The sequence below is a fragment of the Hippopotamus amphibius genome, chromosome 3, assembly GCF_030028045.1.
Source record: "Hippopotamus amphibius kiboko isolate mHipAmp2 chromosome 3, mHipAmp2.hap2, whole genome shotgun sequence".
In the NCBI taxonomy this organism is placed as follows: domain Eukaryota; kingdom Metazoa; phylum Chordata; class Mammalia; order Artiodactyla; family Hippopotamidae; genus Hippopotamus; species Hippopotamus amphibius.
The window spans coordinates 62,543,948-62,558,667 of NC_080188.1; the positions used below are offsets into that span (position 1 = coordinate 62,543,948).

The 14,720-nt window shown below is 36.1% G+C and overlaps 1 protein-coding gene across 2 annotated transcripts in view; it reads left to right on the forward strand.

The window, feature by feature from the left end:
* GRID2 (glutamate ionotropic receptor delta type subunit 2) overlaps positions 1 to 14,720 on the forward strand; it is a 1,416,273-nt gene that overhangs the window by 731,965 nt on the left and 669,588 nt on the right. For both annotated transcript variants that reach the window (XM_057728577.1, XM_057728578.1), the window contains one exon: positions 13,784 to 13,989. In XM_057728577.1, coding sequence (XP_057584560.1) covers positions 13,784 to 13,989 — 206 coding nt within the window. The remainder of the gene's footprint in view (positions 1 to 13,783; positions 13,990 to 14,720) is intronic.

Here is a 14,720-nt window from a genome sequence, read left to right on the forward strand (position 1 = left end):
GACTAAATGAAAATATGTTTCTCTTTATATACAGAAATAGTTACTTTTTGATACTCATATGCACAAAAACAAAGAAATAAATTCAACTTTAAGGATTAATGAATGGATTATTTATGGACTCTCCTGCCTTCTGAAAACACTGATTTAATGACCCCAAACTAAGGGTCAGTATATAGTTGAATGACCTGAGATACTTAAGCACTACCCTTCAGTATATCACTCTTTTCTTACAATTAAATTGCTGTATGGCAGAACTCTTTGAAATGAACGTTAGATGGCCATCAGCATGAGTGCATTCCCAGGAATCACAATATTTATTCCATGCAGTCTTGATGTAGGTTTAATTAAGGCCCATAAAATGGACACATTCCTCTTAATTTATTGCAAATGTTTATAATTATCCTGAGGGTGTTTTCAAATGTCTGATGACTATAATATTATTAACTCTCTCTCTAGACAGTCTTAAAGTGGTTTATTACTCATTTGGCTACTTTCCAGCTTTCAGTTCTCTCATTCACTGCAATGAACATCAATAAGTATATAATTAATCCAAACATCTTATTGAACTATTTTGTTTGCATTTGTATATAGTATGTCAAGTAGGTAAAAATGACATATTCTACTATTTTGAATTTGTTCATCAGTAAAATGTTCTAAAAATATTTATTAGCCTTACTGTAAAAATGATTTTCATGCTGAAACATTATGATCTAATGTTAAAATCAAGTTCTTATCTAATAGAAAATCTCAGTGGATCCCTACTGTTGGACTATGTTGCCTTAAAATATCATACAGTACATTATTATCTTTATTTTCTAAAAACATTACAAATGATAAGGAAATAATTAATGACTCAAATCCCTTTTGAAGTAAGGGTTCTTCTGCACATAATTGTTTAAACTCACTCAGTGGTTAAAAGACTTTTTTTCGCTAAGAAAACAAGGCAATTATAGATTATGCTTTGCTATTTGTATGTTGGGAAAGTCCATACGGCTTAATGATGTATCTCATGTGTCCAGCAGAATGATGTATTTCTTTTTATCTAAAAAAAGTCACAAGATTCTAAATAGTATTTTAAAGCTTAGCATTCTGTCATAATTTCAGAAACACAAAGATTGACCAAATGAAGTACTGAAGTCTCCTGCTCAGTGAGGTCTTCAATGGATTAAGTGATCAAAAATGATTAAATGTGCCTAATCTACTCAAATGAAGGAGAGAGATGCATAGAGGGGGAAAAAATCAGACCTACAAAGCCTCAGTGACAAATCTTTTTTCCTACCAAATTCAGTATTTTAAGTGTTATTCGAATATAATGATCAGGCTGAGAATCACTGTTTGACGGATTCCAGAGAAAGCCACTAAATTTAAGTTGCAACAACAGTTTGGAAAATAAGTAGTATTGTAAGAGTCTGCTGTCTGTAATAGGGTCTATGTTATCATCAGATGTGTAGATAACGAGCTCATCGAGGGCAGGGATCCTGACGCTCATCATTTTCTTCCAAGTACCTCTCACACGCTTGGCATGTAGTAAGCAGAGACGAGATTCCAGAAGAGATCTATTTGGATGCTGACTGCTGGTTTAGGTTGAACAGTAAAATATCATATTTCTGGTTTGGGGGTCTGTTTAGAAATGTGTTTATACATTAGATTGTAATATCACCTGGGATTTTTCTACCTTAATCTACTTACATTATAATCCATTTTCAGTAGAGATAGTAAATTTAATCTTACATTAGTGATCATAATAAAGTCATTATTCTACGCAATTTAATAAAACGAATCATTGTGTTTCAGTCAGCCACTACCTCGTGGAGAGTAGTTTTGGAAAGTTGGTTGAACTAGATAACACAAATATAGACATACAGAAACACAGATATACAGAAATTGATGATTGTTAGAATATCAAGTTGTAAAAGTATTACCTAGGTCAACTTTTAGTCCTTATTATGATTTTTTTTTTGTTTTCCATTTTTCCATAGAGAAAGAGAGCAGAAGAAAATTAAGAACAAGTGGGACTTTTGACTGAGTTAATGAAGTCTTGATAATGCAAATGTACATTGCATAGAAATTTGCAGTTTACAAACTGCTTTAATAGTTCACACACCTTATTTCCTTTTATGAGAATAACCTGGTAATTAGGTGATATAATTTCTTTTTGCATCAATACGGTGTGTGTGATTAGCTGTTACTTTTTCCTAAGCTTCCATTCCTTTGTTACATTTCTTTAATTGGCATTAGTCACATTAAAACAATTACTGTTTAAATTGTTATTCCCTTCACTAAAGTGGATGTACCTCAAGAACAGAAACTGCATCTTCACCTTCATTACCAAACTACCAGATGTTATCAAAAGACTGTGTGTTAGTCAATACCCTTTCTCTTGTGAGTGACAGAAGCTCATGTCAAACTAGGTAAGCAAAAAGAAAAAAAAAAAGAAATTTTTTTTCAACTAACGCATGTAGTTGGGAAGTCTAAGAAGTAGCTGGCTTGCCTCTGTTTCACTGCACACGTTGGCTACATTCTCAGTTTCTCACTAGACACACTGGCTCTTGCAGTTCCAAAACTGCATCATTACAACTTGTGATACAAAAGAACAACCATTTCTTTTTCATTCTCCATATATCAAATTCTAGTCTTTGTTTGAATCCCATGACTATCTGTGAACTAATTACTTAGGCCAAAGACATGGAGAGCTCACATTGACAGTCCTGGGACACATGACTTTTCAGTAATGAATATAGAGGGTTGTTTACATATGGAACACAGAGATGGGTCTGGGTTTGTTTCTTAAATGAAAAATGAGGTCGTGTTACCTGAATAAAGGAGAAGAAATACTGGGAAGGTAAAAACAGCAGACATCACCTATGAAATTGATTCTAAGTTCACATGGCTATGTGGGCAGCACAGCGCGGATCCAAAGCTGGTTTTCTGACATCAAGTGTAGTATGTTTTCCCCTAGATAGAAAGTCGTTTTAAAAAAAAGAAAGATGCGCCCAATAATAAGAAATGAAATAATTTTAAAAATTAAAAATATAAAGATGAAATATGGACTAGAAATGACTTACAAGACTTTTCATGTCAAATTACACTGACCATCAAAATAATAACCTTTGACTCCATACATGTAAGGAAAATTTCCAGTGCATTCTTTCCTTTGCCACCCAAATTCCCTCAGCTGAAGAGAGCCACGCAGGATTATAAAACCCTTCCTTCCACCAGCCCTAACGTGGGAGAGCTCTGAAGGCCATCGCACTTCCCAGCTGTGTGCAGGCCTCTGTTGAGACTGCGTCACAGCTCCCCCGCTGCTGACCCTTCTTCCCTTCCCGGGCTGCACAAGTGTTATTTCTGAGAGCAGTCCCTGGTAAACTTCCTATTCTCCAGTCTCTATCTCGAGTCCACTTCCCTGGGAGCCCAGTCTTCTACAGTTTAGTATATTTTCCTTGGGCCTGAAAGACAACTAGAGTTAGTCTAAATAATAGCTGAAAGTAATTTAAGGTGATCAAGGAAGGTATATGTTTCTTAATAGTTTTATTTTAAATGTTTCTCTACTTAAATAAGATGTAATACACACTAGTAGTTAACATGTTGAATATCTATACTCTATGTTGTTATATAGAATGGACAGAAAAACAACCATTAAGGGCAGTGACTATACCAGTTCAGGTTTTCCAATAACTGGCTTTAAGGGTAGCAAGCAGATTACACCATAATCTAGGCAGTGCGCAGAATGTTTTGGGTATGTACATTTACTGGGGAGAAAAGGGATTCATAATCTTCATGATTTTCTCTGTGCCAGAAAGAAGGTTAAGAAATTGGAGCCTTGGTTCCAAAACTGATTTCTTAAAAATCATTAGGTGCTAAAATCTCTGGGTTTTATCATGAGAATTTCTGATTCCATAGGAATGGGGTAAGGCTAAGAAATCTTCTTTTTGGACAATTTCTCCAAATGATTCTAAAGTAAAATTCAGTAGACAGTAATTTGAAAAATGCCAGCCTAAGGACTCAACTAAACTTCTCTATTAGTTTTCTACTGCTGTTGTAACAAGTGTTCACAAATTTAGAGGATTAAATAATACAAATTATTACTTTACAGTTCTGTAGATCAGAAGTCTGACATGGGATCACAGTGGGCTAACATCAAGATGTAAGCAAGGCTGTGTTCCTTTCTGAAGGTTCTTGGGAAGAATCCATTTTCTTGCCTCTTCTAGGGACCATCCACATTTCTTCTTTCAAGATCTCCTTCTTTCTTTCATCCTCAAAGTCAGCAACATACATCTCTAAAGTTTCCCAAGAGTCTCAGCTCATTCTTCAGTAATCAGATCTCCCTCTGACTCTCCTCTTCAGCCTCCCTCTTTCAGTTTTACAGACCCTGTGATTACACTAGTCTCAAGGAAGTAATAGGCAATGTCTCCCTGTTTCAAGGTCAGGTGATTGACAACCTTAATGTCCTCTGGAACATTAATTCTTTGCTGTGTAACCCTAACCTATTCATAGATTCCAGGCATTAGGACTTGGGCATCTTTGGGAGGTCGTATTCTGCTACCACACGTTCCTTTATAGAACACAGGGGGAAAAAGTCTTTTTTTGTCTTAATCTTGTGTTTAATAACTTAATGAGCCTTCTACCACTTGCTGTTATTATAATTATCTGGTCGGTAGAATTAATAATCACTGGGAACAGCTGAAACTACTATTTAACTTTCTACTATCAATGAGTAACTCGTTAATACCTACAGGCCTGGAAGCTAAATTTATGATATCAGGCATCACATCTTATCTTCTCAATTTCTGCAACTTGTAGCATTTTACTCATTTTTTCCCCAACCCTAACAGTTAAGCAGATAATGTAGCTGAATAATTGTGATGGTTGATCATACCCATGAACTGACAAAGCCAAAGATCCACTCTCTCTTTTAATGGCCTTTCGCAGTGCAGCTAATAGCATGATTCAGATTCTTTTCACATCAAACTTATAATCGCTGAATATCATTGAGTGTTTAGTGTTATTCACAAATAAGCACAACTATTATTGTTTATTTAACTCCTGAATTCCAAGTGTTTAAAACATTATACTTGCTATTTTGGGTAATTATCCATCAGTACATTTTAGGCAGTTCTATCCTGTTGGTGGGGGAGGAGTAGGTGGTCTTTTAACAAGCAATTGTGAACTAGTATTATCAATAATAGCACCTACCATGTGTTAGGCTCTACACTGGATTTCCCATGCAGACACACACACCAACACTCTCATTAATCTTTCAAGACATGTATAAGATAATTATTTCTTCATTTATAGGTCGGAAAAGTTTTCAAAACTATTTTGATCACTTACGTAAGCAGTGATAACCAGAATTGCAGACTAAGGAAGCAGAGAGATAATAGCAATCTTTTATCACATCAGTTTTCTGGCCAAGTAACGATACGTATAGTTCTTAATTTCTGGTCAAACATAAAAGCTGAAGAAGGTCATACTGTTTTAAATGAAGGGAAAAACATTTACAAGCTGAATTTGAATCATGCTAAGTCACTCTCAGACAGCTTTTTATTCTGCATATACAGCCTATCATCTATTTAGATCCTCTACTTAAAACTTTCAAGAGATTAAAACTGTATTTAGGATAAAATCAAAACTGCTTTCTGTGTCTCACCAGAATCCACAAGATCTGACCTTCTTTCTCCACACAGCTTCACCTAACTCTGCCCTCCCCATCGCTGGCTGTACTGCAGCCTCACAGGAAGCCTTTAGGTACTTCAAACACAAGCTCTTCACTGCCTCAGGGCATCTTCCCAAGCTGTTGTCCTTTCATCCTATCTCCTCGCCTGGGCAACATCTTCTCATCCTTTAGATCACACTTTAATATCACTTTTCCAGAGGAAACTTCTTTGACTATTCTAATTAAAATAGCTCCTTCTTCCCACCCTGCCATTCTCTACCAGCACACCCTTGTTTCCTTCCAGCACTTAGTGTGAATTGTACGTGTTACATTGTTTACTTGTTTATTGCCTGTCTCAATGTGGGAAAGGGTATTCACTGTTGAACTGTGAGCATTGGTGACTATTCAGTAATTTTTTTTTAAACAATGTTTTTTGTTTTTTTCTCTCAAAGTTAAGAACCTAAGTAATCTGGAACCTTATGTTTTGGTTACACTGTTTTCTGAACCTCTCCGTTTCAATGTATTTTTGGTTTTGTCTATCATATTTAGGTGCACGTTCAAGTGATTTAAACCAAAGAAACAACAGCTTACAATTCAAAATCAAGGATCTGCTCTGACACATATTTTAAAGGCATATTGGTTCTGGGGTAGGGCCGAGGCTTCTGTATTTTTAATAAGATTTCCGAGTGATTGATTTACAGCAAAGTTTGAGAAGGCCTGCTTGAGTGTGAACACAGTCCTGTTGTGTGTCTACTTGTATCTGCTAAATTTCATCAAATCTAACCCTTTGTTTAATCCATGCTTGAATACCTTACATCCTTAGGAACTTTCTGACCTCGATATTTAATGAGTACATAATACCTTTATTATTCCAGCTCTTTTCTCTCTTGTTCTGCTCTAGATGAGGCTCTGTTCTTTTAAGCTACTGAGATGCTGACATCCTGGGTTTATAATTTAATTAGGAATAAGGAATGTAAGGTAAAATTTATACAGTTATCCATTCTGAAGAGTTTGAGAGAATCATCGGATAACTGAACATATAATGCTCATAGTAATTGTTTTAAAATAAAACAAATCATAAGAAGAAAGCAAATTTTTAAATTATTATTATTAATTTGTAACCTTGCAAATATAAACTTTGGTTATGAGCAAATGTTAGTTTCCAAATTTGACTATTCCTTTTCTTATTCTATTGGTTTATGTATTGCTTTTAATTGCTAATATATTTAAAAACACATGACCTTGTTATTGTCCTTGAGAGAGAAATTTTACATGCGTGCAGTCATGAACATTAAGGAATTTTGAGATATAGTCCATTCATAATAAGCAACCTACAATTCCATTCACTTCTTATCTTTCACTGTCTTTTTTTCCCTTGTAACATTTTATGTCATGGACATATACAGAAAAATAAACAGTACTTTATAGTCAAAGCAAATCTGCTATATTAAAATTATATTGCACCAGGTACATCTTCCAATCATATTTATCAATGTTTAGATCCCTTCTTCTATAGACGGTCAATGTGGCACTAGGAAAAATATTTATAGCATTTCAGGCACTCTTTGTTACTTAAATATACATCAAAATACAAGTTTATAAACACTTTATTTAGACTGTATTTTACCCTCCTTATTTAGATGTGAAATGGAGGCAATTTTTTATTTTAAAATCTTTCTGGCATTTTCTTATTTTAGGATAGGCATGTGAATGTTTTGTTAAATTTTATGTTTTACACACAAAGCATATTTCCATACTCCTGGGAAAAAAGCAATCTCTATCAAGTTGGCCAGATTTGAGCTAAAGAGGTAGTACTCATAAAACAGGGAAAAATGTAACTGTTTTCTTGTGGTCTAAGTGACCTAAGACCCTTTGAAGATAACCTCTCAAAACTCTCTTTCAATTAAGATTGAAAATGTTGAGTTTAGTGATATGGTTGCCTATTTGAAGAAATGGTAGTAATCTTGATTCTGATTCATCAACCATTAATGACAGGCATGTTTTGCCTGAGGTTAATATCATTCTTTAATACTGAGGAAAGGACTCTGGAAGGGCTCACACCAATGAGCACTTCTCAGAACCCCTGCTGCCAGTACCCCTGTCTCCTCAGTGAGCCACAGCTGCCCCCCATCTCTGCAGGCAACCCTCCAACACCAGCAGAAGCTGCACAGAATGAAAATCGGGGGATGACCAGCTGGAGGTGATCAAGGATGATGAAAAAGAGGCTGGGGATGGAGAGTATGAGAGAGATGGCATCAACGGAGACTTCATTATTTTAGAAACATAAAGAACATCAATTCTAGTATTTTTGTGAGATTAAAAATTTTGGAACACTGAGTTTAAAAAGAATACACCCGATTGGAGAAAAAGATGGCGGCGAAGTAGAGAGACGTGGAGTGCATCCCTCTCCACAGATGCATTGGGAATGCACGGAAGGACACAGTCATTCCCACAGAGAACCAGCTGAACACCAGCAGACGGCCTCGGACACCGGAAAGGGCTGCGGAGAACCTGACATAGCCGACTGAATATTCGTCTAATCCAATACTTGGACATTAGTCTGAGGCTTGGACAGTCTTCTATAAACACCTCTATCACCAGGACAAGCAACCCCAAAAGCTTGGACAACCATGAGGAAACAAAGAAACACCATGCAGGCAAAGGAGCAGGAAAAAAACCCACAAGACCAAATAAATGAGGAGGAAATAGGAAAAATGCCTGAAAAAGAATTTAGAGTAATGATAGTAAAAATGATACAAAATCTCGATAACAAATTAGAGAAAGTACAAGAAACAGTTCATAAGAACTCAGAAAAACAAACAGCAATGGATAACAAAATAACTGAAATTAAAAATACTCTAGATGCTCTAACCAGCAGAATGACTGAGGCAGAAGAACGAATAAGTGAATTGGAAGATAGAATGGAAGAAATAAACGCCACAGAGCAGGAAAAAGATAAAAAAATAAAAAGATTAGAAGACAGTCTCAGAGACCTCAGTGATAACCTTAAACGTACCAACATTCGAATTATAGGCATCCCAGAAGAAGAAGAAAACAAGAAAGGGTCTGTGAAAATATTTGAAGAGGTTCTAGTGGAAAACTTCCCCAACATGGGAAAGGAAATAATGAACCAAGTCCAAGAAGCACAGAGAGTCCCATACAGAATAAACCCAAGGAGAAATACACCAAGACACATATTAATCAAACTAACGACAATTCAACACAAAGAAAAAATATTAAAAGCAGCAAGAGAAAAGCAACAAACAACATATAAGGGAAAACCCATCAGGATAACAGCTGACCTTTCTACAGAAACTCTGCAGGCCAGAAGGGAATGGCAGGATATCCTGAAAGTCCTGAAAGAGAGAAACCTACAGCCAAGAATACTTTACCCAGCAAGAATCTCATTCAGATTTGAGGGAGAAATCAAAAGCTTTCCAGACAAGCAAAAGTTAAGAGAATTCAGCACCACCAAACCAGCCTTACAACAAGTGCTAAAGGAACTTCTCTAAGTAGGAAACACAAGAAAAGGAAAACACCTACAAATACAAACCCAAAACAATTAAGAAAATGGTAATTGGAACACACATGTCAATAATCACTTTAAATGTAAATGGATTAAATGCTCCAACCAAAAGACACAGACTGGCTGAATGGATACAAAAACAAGACCCTTCTATATGCTGCCTACAAGAAACCCACTTCAGACCAAGGGATACATATAGACTGAAAGTGAAGGGATGGAAAAAGATATTCCATGCAAATGGAAGTCAAAAGAAAGCTGGAGTAGCAATACTCATATCAGACAAATTAGACTTGAAAGTAAAGACTATTAAAAGAGACAAGGAAGGGCACTACATAATGATCAAGGGATCCATCCAAGAAGAACATATCACAATGGTAAATATCTATGCCCCCAATATAGGAGCACCTCAATACATAAGGCAAATGCTAACAGCTATAAAAGGGGACATCGACAGTAACACAATTATAGTGGGAGACTTGAACACCCCACTTACATCAATGGACAGATCATCCAAACAGAAAATAAATAAAGACACACAAGCTTTAAATGACACATTAGACCATCTCGACTTAATTGATATTTATAGGACATTCCATCCAAAAACGACAGACTACACGTTCTTCTCAAGTGCACATGGAACATTTTCCAGGATAGATCACATCTTGGGTCACAAATCAAACCTCAGCAAATTCAAGAAAATTGAAATCATATCAAGCATCTTCTCAGACCACAACGCCATGAGACTAGATATCAATTACAGGAAAAAAACTGCAAAAAATACAAACACATGGAGGCTAAACAATTCACTATTAAACAACCAAGGAATCATTACAGAAATCAAAGAGGAAATCAAAAAGTATCTAGAAACAAATGACAACGAAAACACAACAACCCAAAACCTATGGGACGCAGCAAAAGCAGTTCTAAGAGGGAAGTTTATAGCAATACAGTCCTACCTTAAGAAACAAGAAAATGATCGAATAAACAACCTAACCTTACACCTCAAACAACTAGAGAAAGAAGAACAAAGAAACCCCAAAGTGAGCAGAAGGAAAGAAATCGTAAAGATCAGAGCAGAAATAAATGAAAAAGAAAGGAAAGAAACCATAAGAAAAATAAATAAAACTAAAAGCTGGTTCTATGAGAAGATTAACAAAATTGATAAACCATTAGCCAGACTCATCAAGAAAAAAAGGGAGAAGATGCAAATCAACAGAATTAGAAATGAAAAAGGAGAAGTCACAACGGACACCTCAGAAATACAAAACATCATGAGAGACTACTACAAGCAACTATATGCCAATCAATTGGATAACCTGGAAGAAATGGATACATTCTTAGAAAAATACAATCTTCCAAGACTGAACCAGGAAGAAATAGAAACCATGAACAGACCAATCACAAGTACAGAAATTGAGGCAGTGATTAAAAATCTCCCAACACACAAAAGCCCAGGACCAGATGGATTCACAGGCGAATTCTATCAAACATTTCGAGAAGAGTTAACACCTATCCTTCTCAAACTCTTCCAAAATATTGCAGAAGGCGGAGCACTCCCAAACTCATTCTATGAGGCTACCATCACCCTGATACCAAAACCAGGCAAAGATGTCACAAAAAAAGAAAACTACAGACCAATATCACTGATGAATATAGATGCAAAAATCCTCAACAAAATACTAGCTAACAGACTGCAACAGCACATTAAAAAAATCATACACCACGATCAAGTGGGGTTTATCCCTGGGATGCAAGGATTCTTCAATATACGCAAATCAATCAACGTGATACATCATATCAACAAATTGAAGGATAAAAACCATATGATCATTTCAATAGATGCAGAAAAAGCTTTTGACAAAGTTCAACATCCATTTATGATAAAAGCTCTCCAGAAAATGGGCATAGAAGGAAATTACCTCAACATCATAAAAGCCATATATGACAAACCAAAAGCCAACATTGTTCTCAATGGAGAAAAACTGGAAGAATTCCCTCTAAGAACAGGAACAAGACAAGGGTGTCCACTCTCACCACTGTTATTCAACATAGTTTTGGAAGTATTAGCCACAGCAATCAGAGAAGAAAAAGAAATTAAAGGAATCCAAATTGGAAAAGAAGAAGTAAAATTATCACTCTTTGCAGATGACATGATACTATATATAGAAAACCCTAAAGACTCTACCAGAAAACTGCTAGCACTCATTGATGAGTTTAGTAAAGTAGCAGGATACAAAATTAATGCACAGAAATCTCTTGCATTCCTATACACTAACAACGGAAGAGCAGAAAGAGAAATTAAGGAAACTCTCCCATTCACCATTGCAACCAAAAGAATAAAATACCTAGGAATAAACCTGCCTAAGGAGGCAAAAGATCTGTATGCAGAAAACTTTAAGACATTGATGAAAGAAATCAAAGATGACATAAACAGATGGAGGGACATACCATGTTCCTGGATTGGAAGAATCAACATCGTGAAAATGACTGTACTACCCAAAGCAATTTACAGATTTAATGCAATCCCGATCAGATTACCAATGGCATTTTTCACAGAACTAGAGCAAGAAATCTTACGATTTGTATGGAAACGCAAAAGACCCCGAATAGCCAAAGCAATCTTGAGAAGGAAAAATGGAGTTGGTGGAATCAGGCTTCCTGACTTCAAACTATACTACAAGGCCATAGTGATCAAGACAGTATGGTACTGGCACAAAAATAGAAAGGAAGATCAATGGAACAGAATAGAGAACTCAGAAGTAAGCCCAAACACATATGGGCACCTTATCTTTGACAAAGGAGGCACGAGTATACAATGGAAAAAAGACAGCCTCTTCAATAAGTGGTGCTGGGAAAATTGGACAGCAACATGTAAAAGAATGAACTTAGAACACTTCCTAACACCATACACAAAAATAAACTCCAAATGGATTAAAGACCTACATATAAGGCCAGACACTATCAAACTCCTAGAGGAAAACATAGGCAGAACACTCTTTGACATACATCAAAGCAACATCCTTTTTGACCCACCTCCTAGAATCATGGAAATAAAATCAAGAATAAACGAATGGGACCTCATGAAACTTAAAAGCTTTTGCACAGCAAAAGAAACCATAAACAAGACTAAAAGGCAACCCTCAGAATGGGAAAAAATAATTGCCTATGAAACAACGGACAAAGGATTAACCTCCAAAATATACAAGCAGCTCATGCAGCTTCATACCAAAAAAGCAAATAACCCAATCCACAAATGGGCAGAAGACCTAAATAGACATTTCTCCAAACAAGACATACAGATGGCCAACAAACACATGAAAAGATGCTCAACATCACTAATCATCAGAGAAATGCAAGTCAAAGCCACAATGAGGTATCACCTCACACCAATCAGAATGGCCATCATCACAAAGTCTGGAAACAACAAATGTTGGAGAGGGTGTGGAGAAAAGGGAACTCTCCTGCACTGTTGGTGGGACTGTAAGTTGGTACAGCCACTATGGAAAACAATTTGGAGGTTCCTTAAAAAACTACAAATAGAACTACCATATGATCCAGTCATCCCACTCCTGGGCATATACCCAAAGAAAACCATAATCCCAAAAGAAACTTGTACCATAATGTTTATTGCAGCACTCTTTACAATAGCCAGGACATGGAAGCAACCTAAATGCCCATCAACAAATGAATGGATACAGAAGATGTGGCATATATATACAATGGAATATTACTCAGCTCTAAAAAGGGATGAGATGGAGCTATATGTAATGAGGTGGATAGAACTACAATCTGTCATACATAGTGAAGTAAGTCAGAAAGAGAAAGACAAATATTGTATGCTAACTCACATATACGGAATCTAAAAATGGTACTGATGAACTCAGTGACAAGAACAGGGAAGCAGATACAGGGAATGGACTGGAGAACTCGAGGTATGGGAGGGGGCGGGGGGTGAAGGGGAAACTGAGAAGAAGCGAGAGAGTAGTACAGACATATATATACTACCAACTGTAAAATAGTCAGTGGGAAGTTGCTGTATAACAAAGGGAGTCCAACTCGAGGATGGAAGATGCCTTAGAGGACTGGGGCAGGGAGGGTGGGGGGGAATCGAGGGGGGGGCGTCAAGGAAGGGAGGGAATATGGGGATATGTGTATAAAAACAGTTGATTGAACCTGGTGTATCCCCCAAAAAAATAAAAAAAATAAAAAATAAAAAAAAAAAAAAAAAAAAAAAAAAAAAAAAAAAAAAAAAAAAAAATACTGAGGAAAAATAAGGAATGTACTTATCCCACATTTGCTTTAGGGAAGTAAGAATCTTCCCCAGCCACCTCCCTCTACCCTATTCTATCATTTTCCAGAGGTGAGATAATTTAGAATGCTCAGTGGAGAAAAATTAATTTAAAAAATAACAATTCCTACATTTTTCACATAAACGCATTAAATCATCTCAACCTTAAACATATTTGAGAGTTCCATCAGCTACTCAATTAGTAGTTTAAACAGCCTACAATGTTGGACAATAAACTATTCTGATGTAAGTGAAATAGCTTTTATCTCCCTTCTGTACTATAATTCACATTTTGATGGGCTTTTGATGTTCCTAGATATCCGTGGAATACAGGAGTTTTTGGACAAGGTGTCTCAGCAGGGGATGGATGTTGCACTTCAGAAGGTAGAAAACAACATCAATAAAATGATCACCACTCTCTTTGATACCATGAGAATAGAGGAATTGAATCGCTATCGAGACACTCTTAGGCGAGCTATCCTTGTTATGAATCCGGCCACAGCCAAATCCTTCATTACTGAGGTAAGTTAAAAATTGTCATGGGCTGGGAATAGGGTGTAAAAATTAAATGTTTTGGAATAGACCTCATAGAGGAGATGAAAATTAAGAGCAGTATGAGGGAATTAACTACACAGCTCTCATTAGCACTAATTGAGGTAGCACAGTGAATTCCTTGCTCATCACATTTACCCCGTACTGTCCACTTAATTGCTAAGAATGCTTTGTATTTATATGTATGTAGGTACATAGCCAGGATGATTTTAAGAAATCTTATGGGGATTTAAAAGTGCTGTTTACCTGAATGGATTTAACAAGTTGTCTAACTAATACTTAAATTTTTTATGCAAGTTAAAATTTTACTTCTGAGAAAAGATTTACATGAATTAAGCTACTGCTGCCTAAACATGATACCTTTTACAAAAACTCATAGCACATTTACTTCTGCTCTGTGAACTCTGTACCAAGACAAATAATTAAAACTGTCTGAAACTCTGCAAAGTGATGACCACTGAACGTTTTATGATGCTGGATCCTCAAAATTCTAATCGTATCTGTTCATTTGGCTAGAAGCTCTGAAACTTTGTGAATATACAATTAAGACTTTTTAATCTCTATATTCTAAAATCTTTGCTGTTGCCTTATAAAAGATTATTGTCAAGTAATTTTGCCTTACTTCAAATTTTAAACTTTATATAGTGCTGGACCTGGTCATGACATTACATACTTTCACATGGGTTTTGTTATTAGTTTTA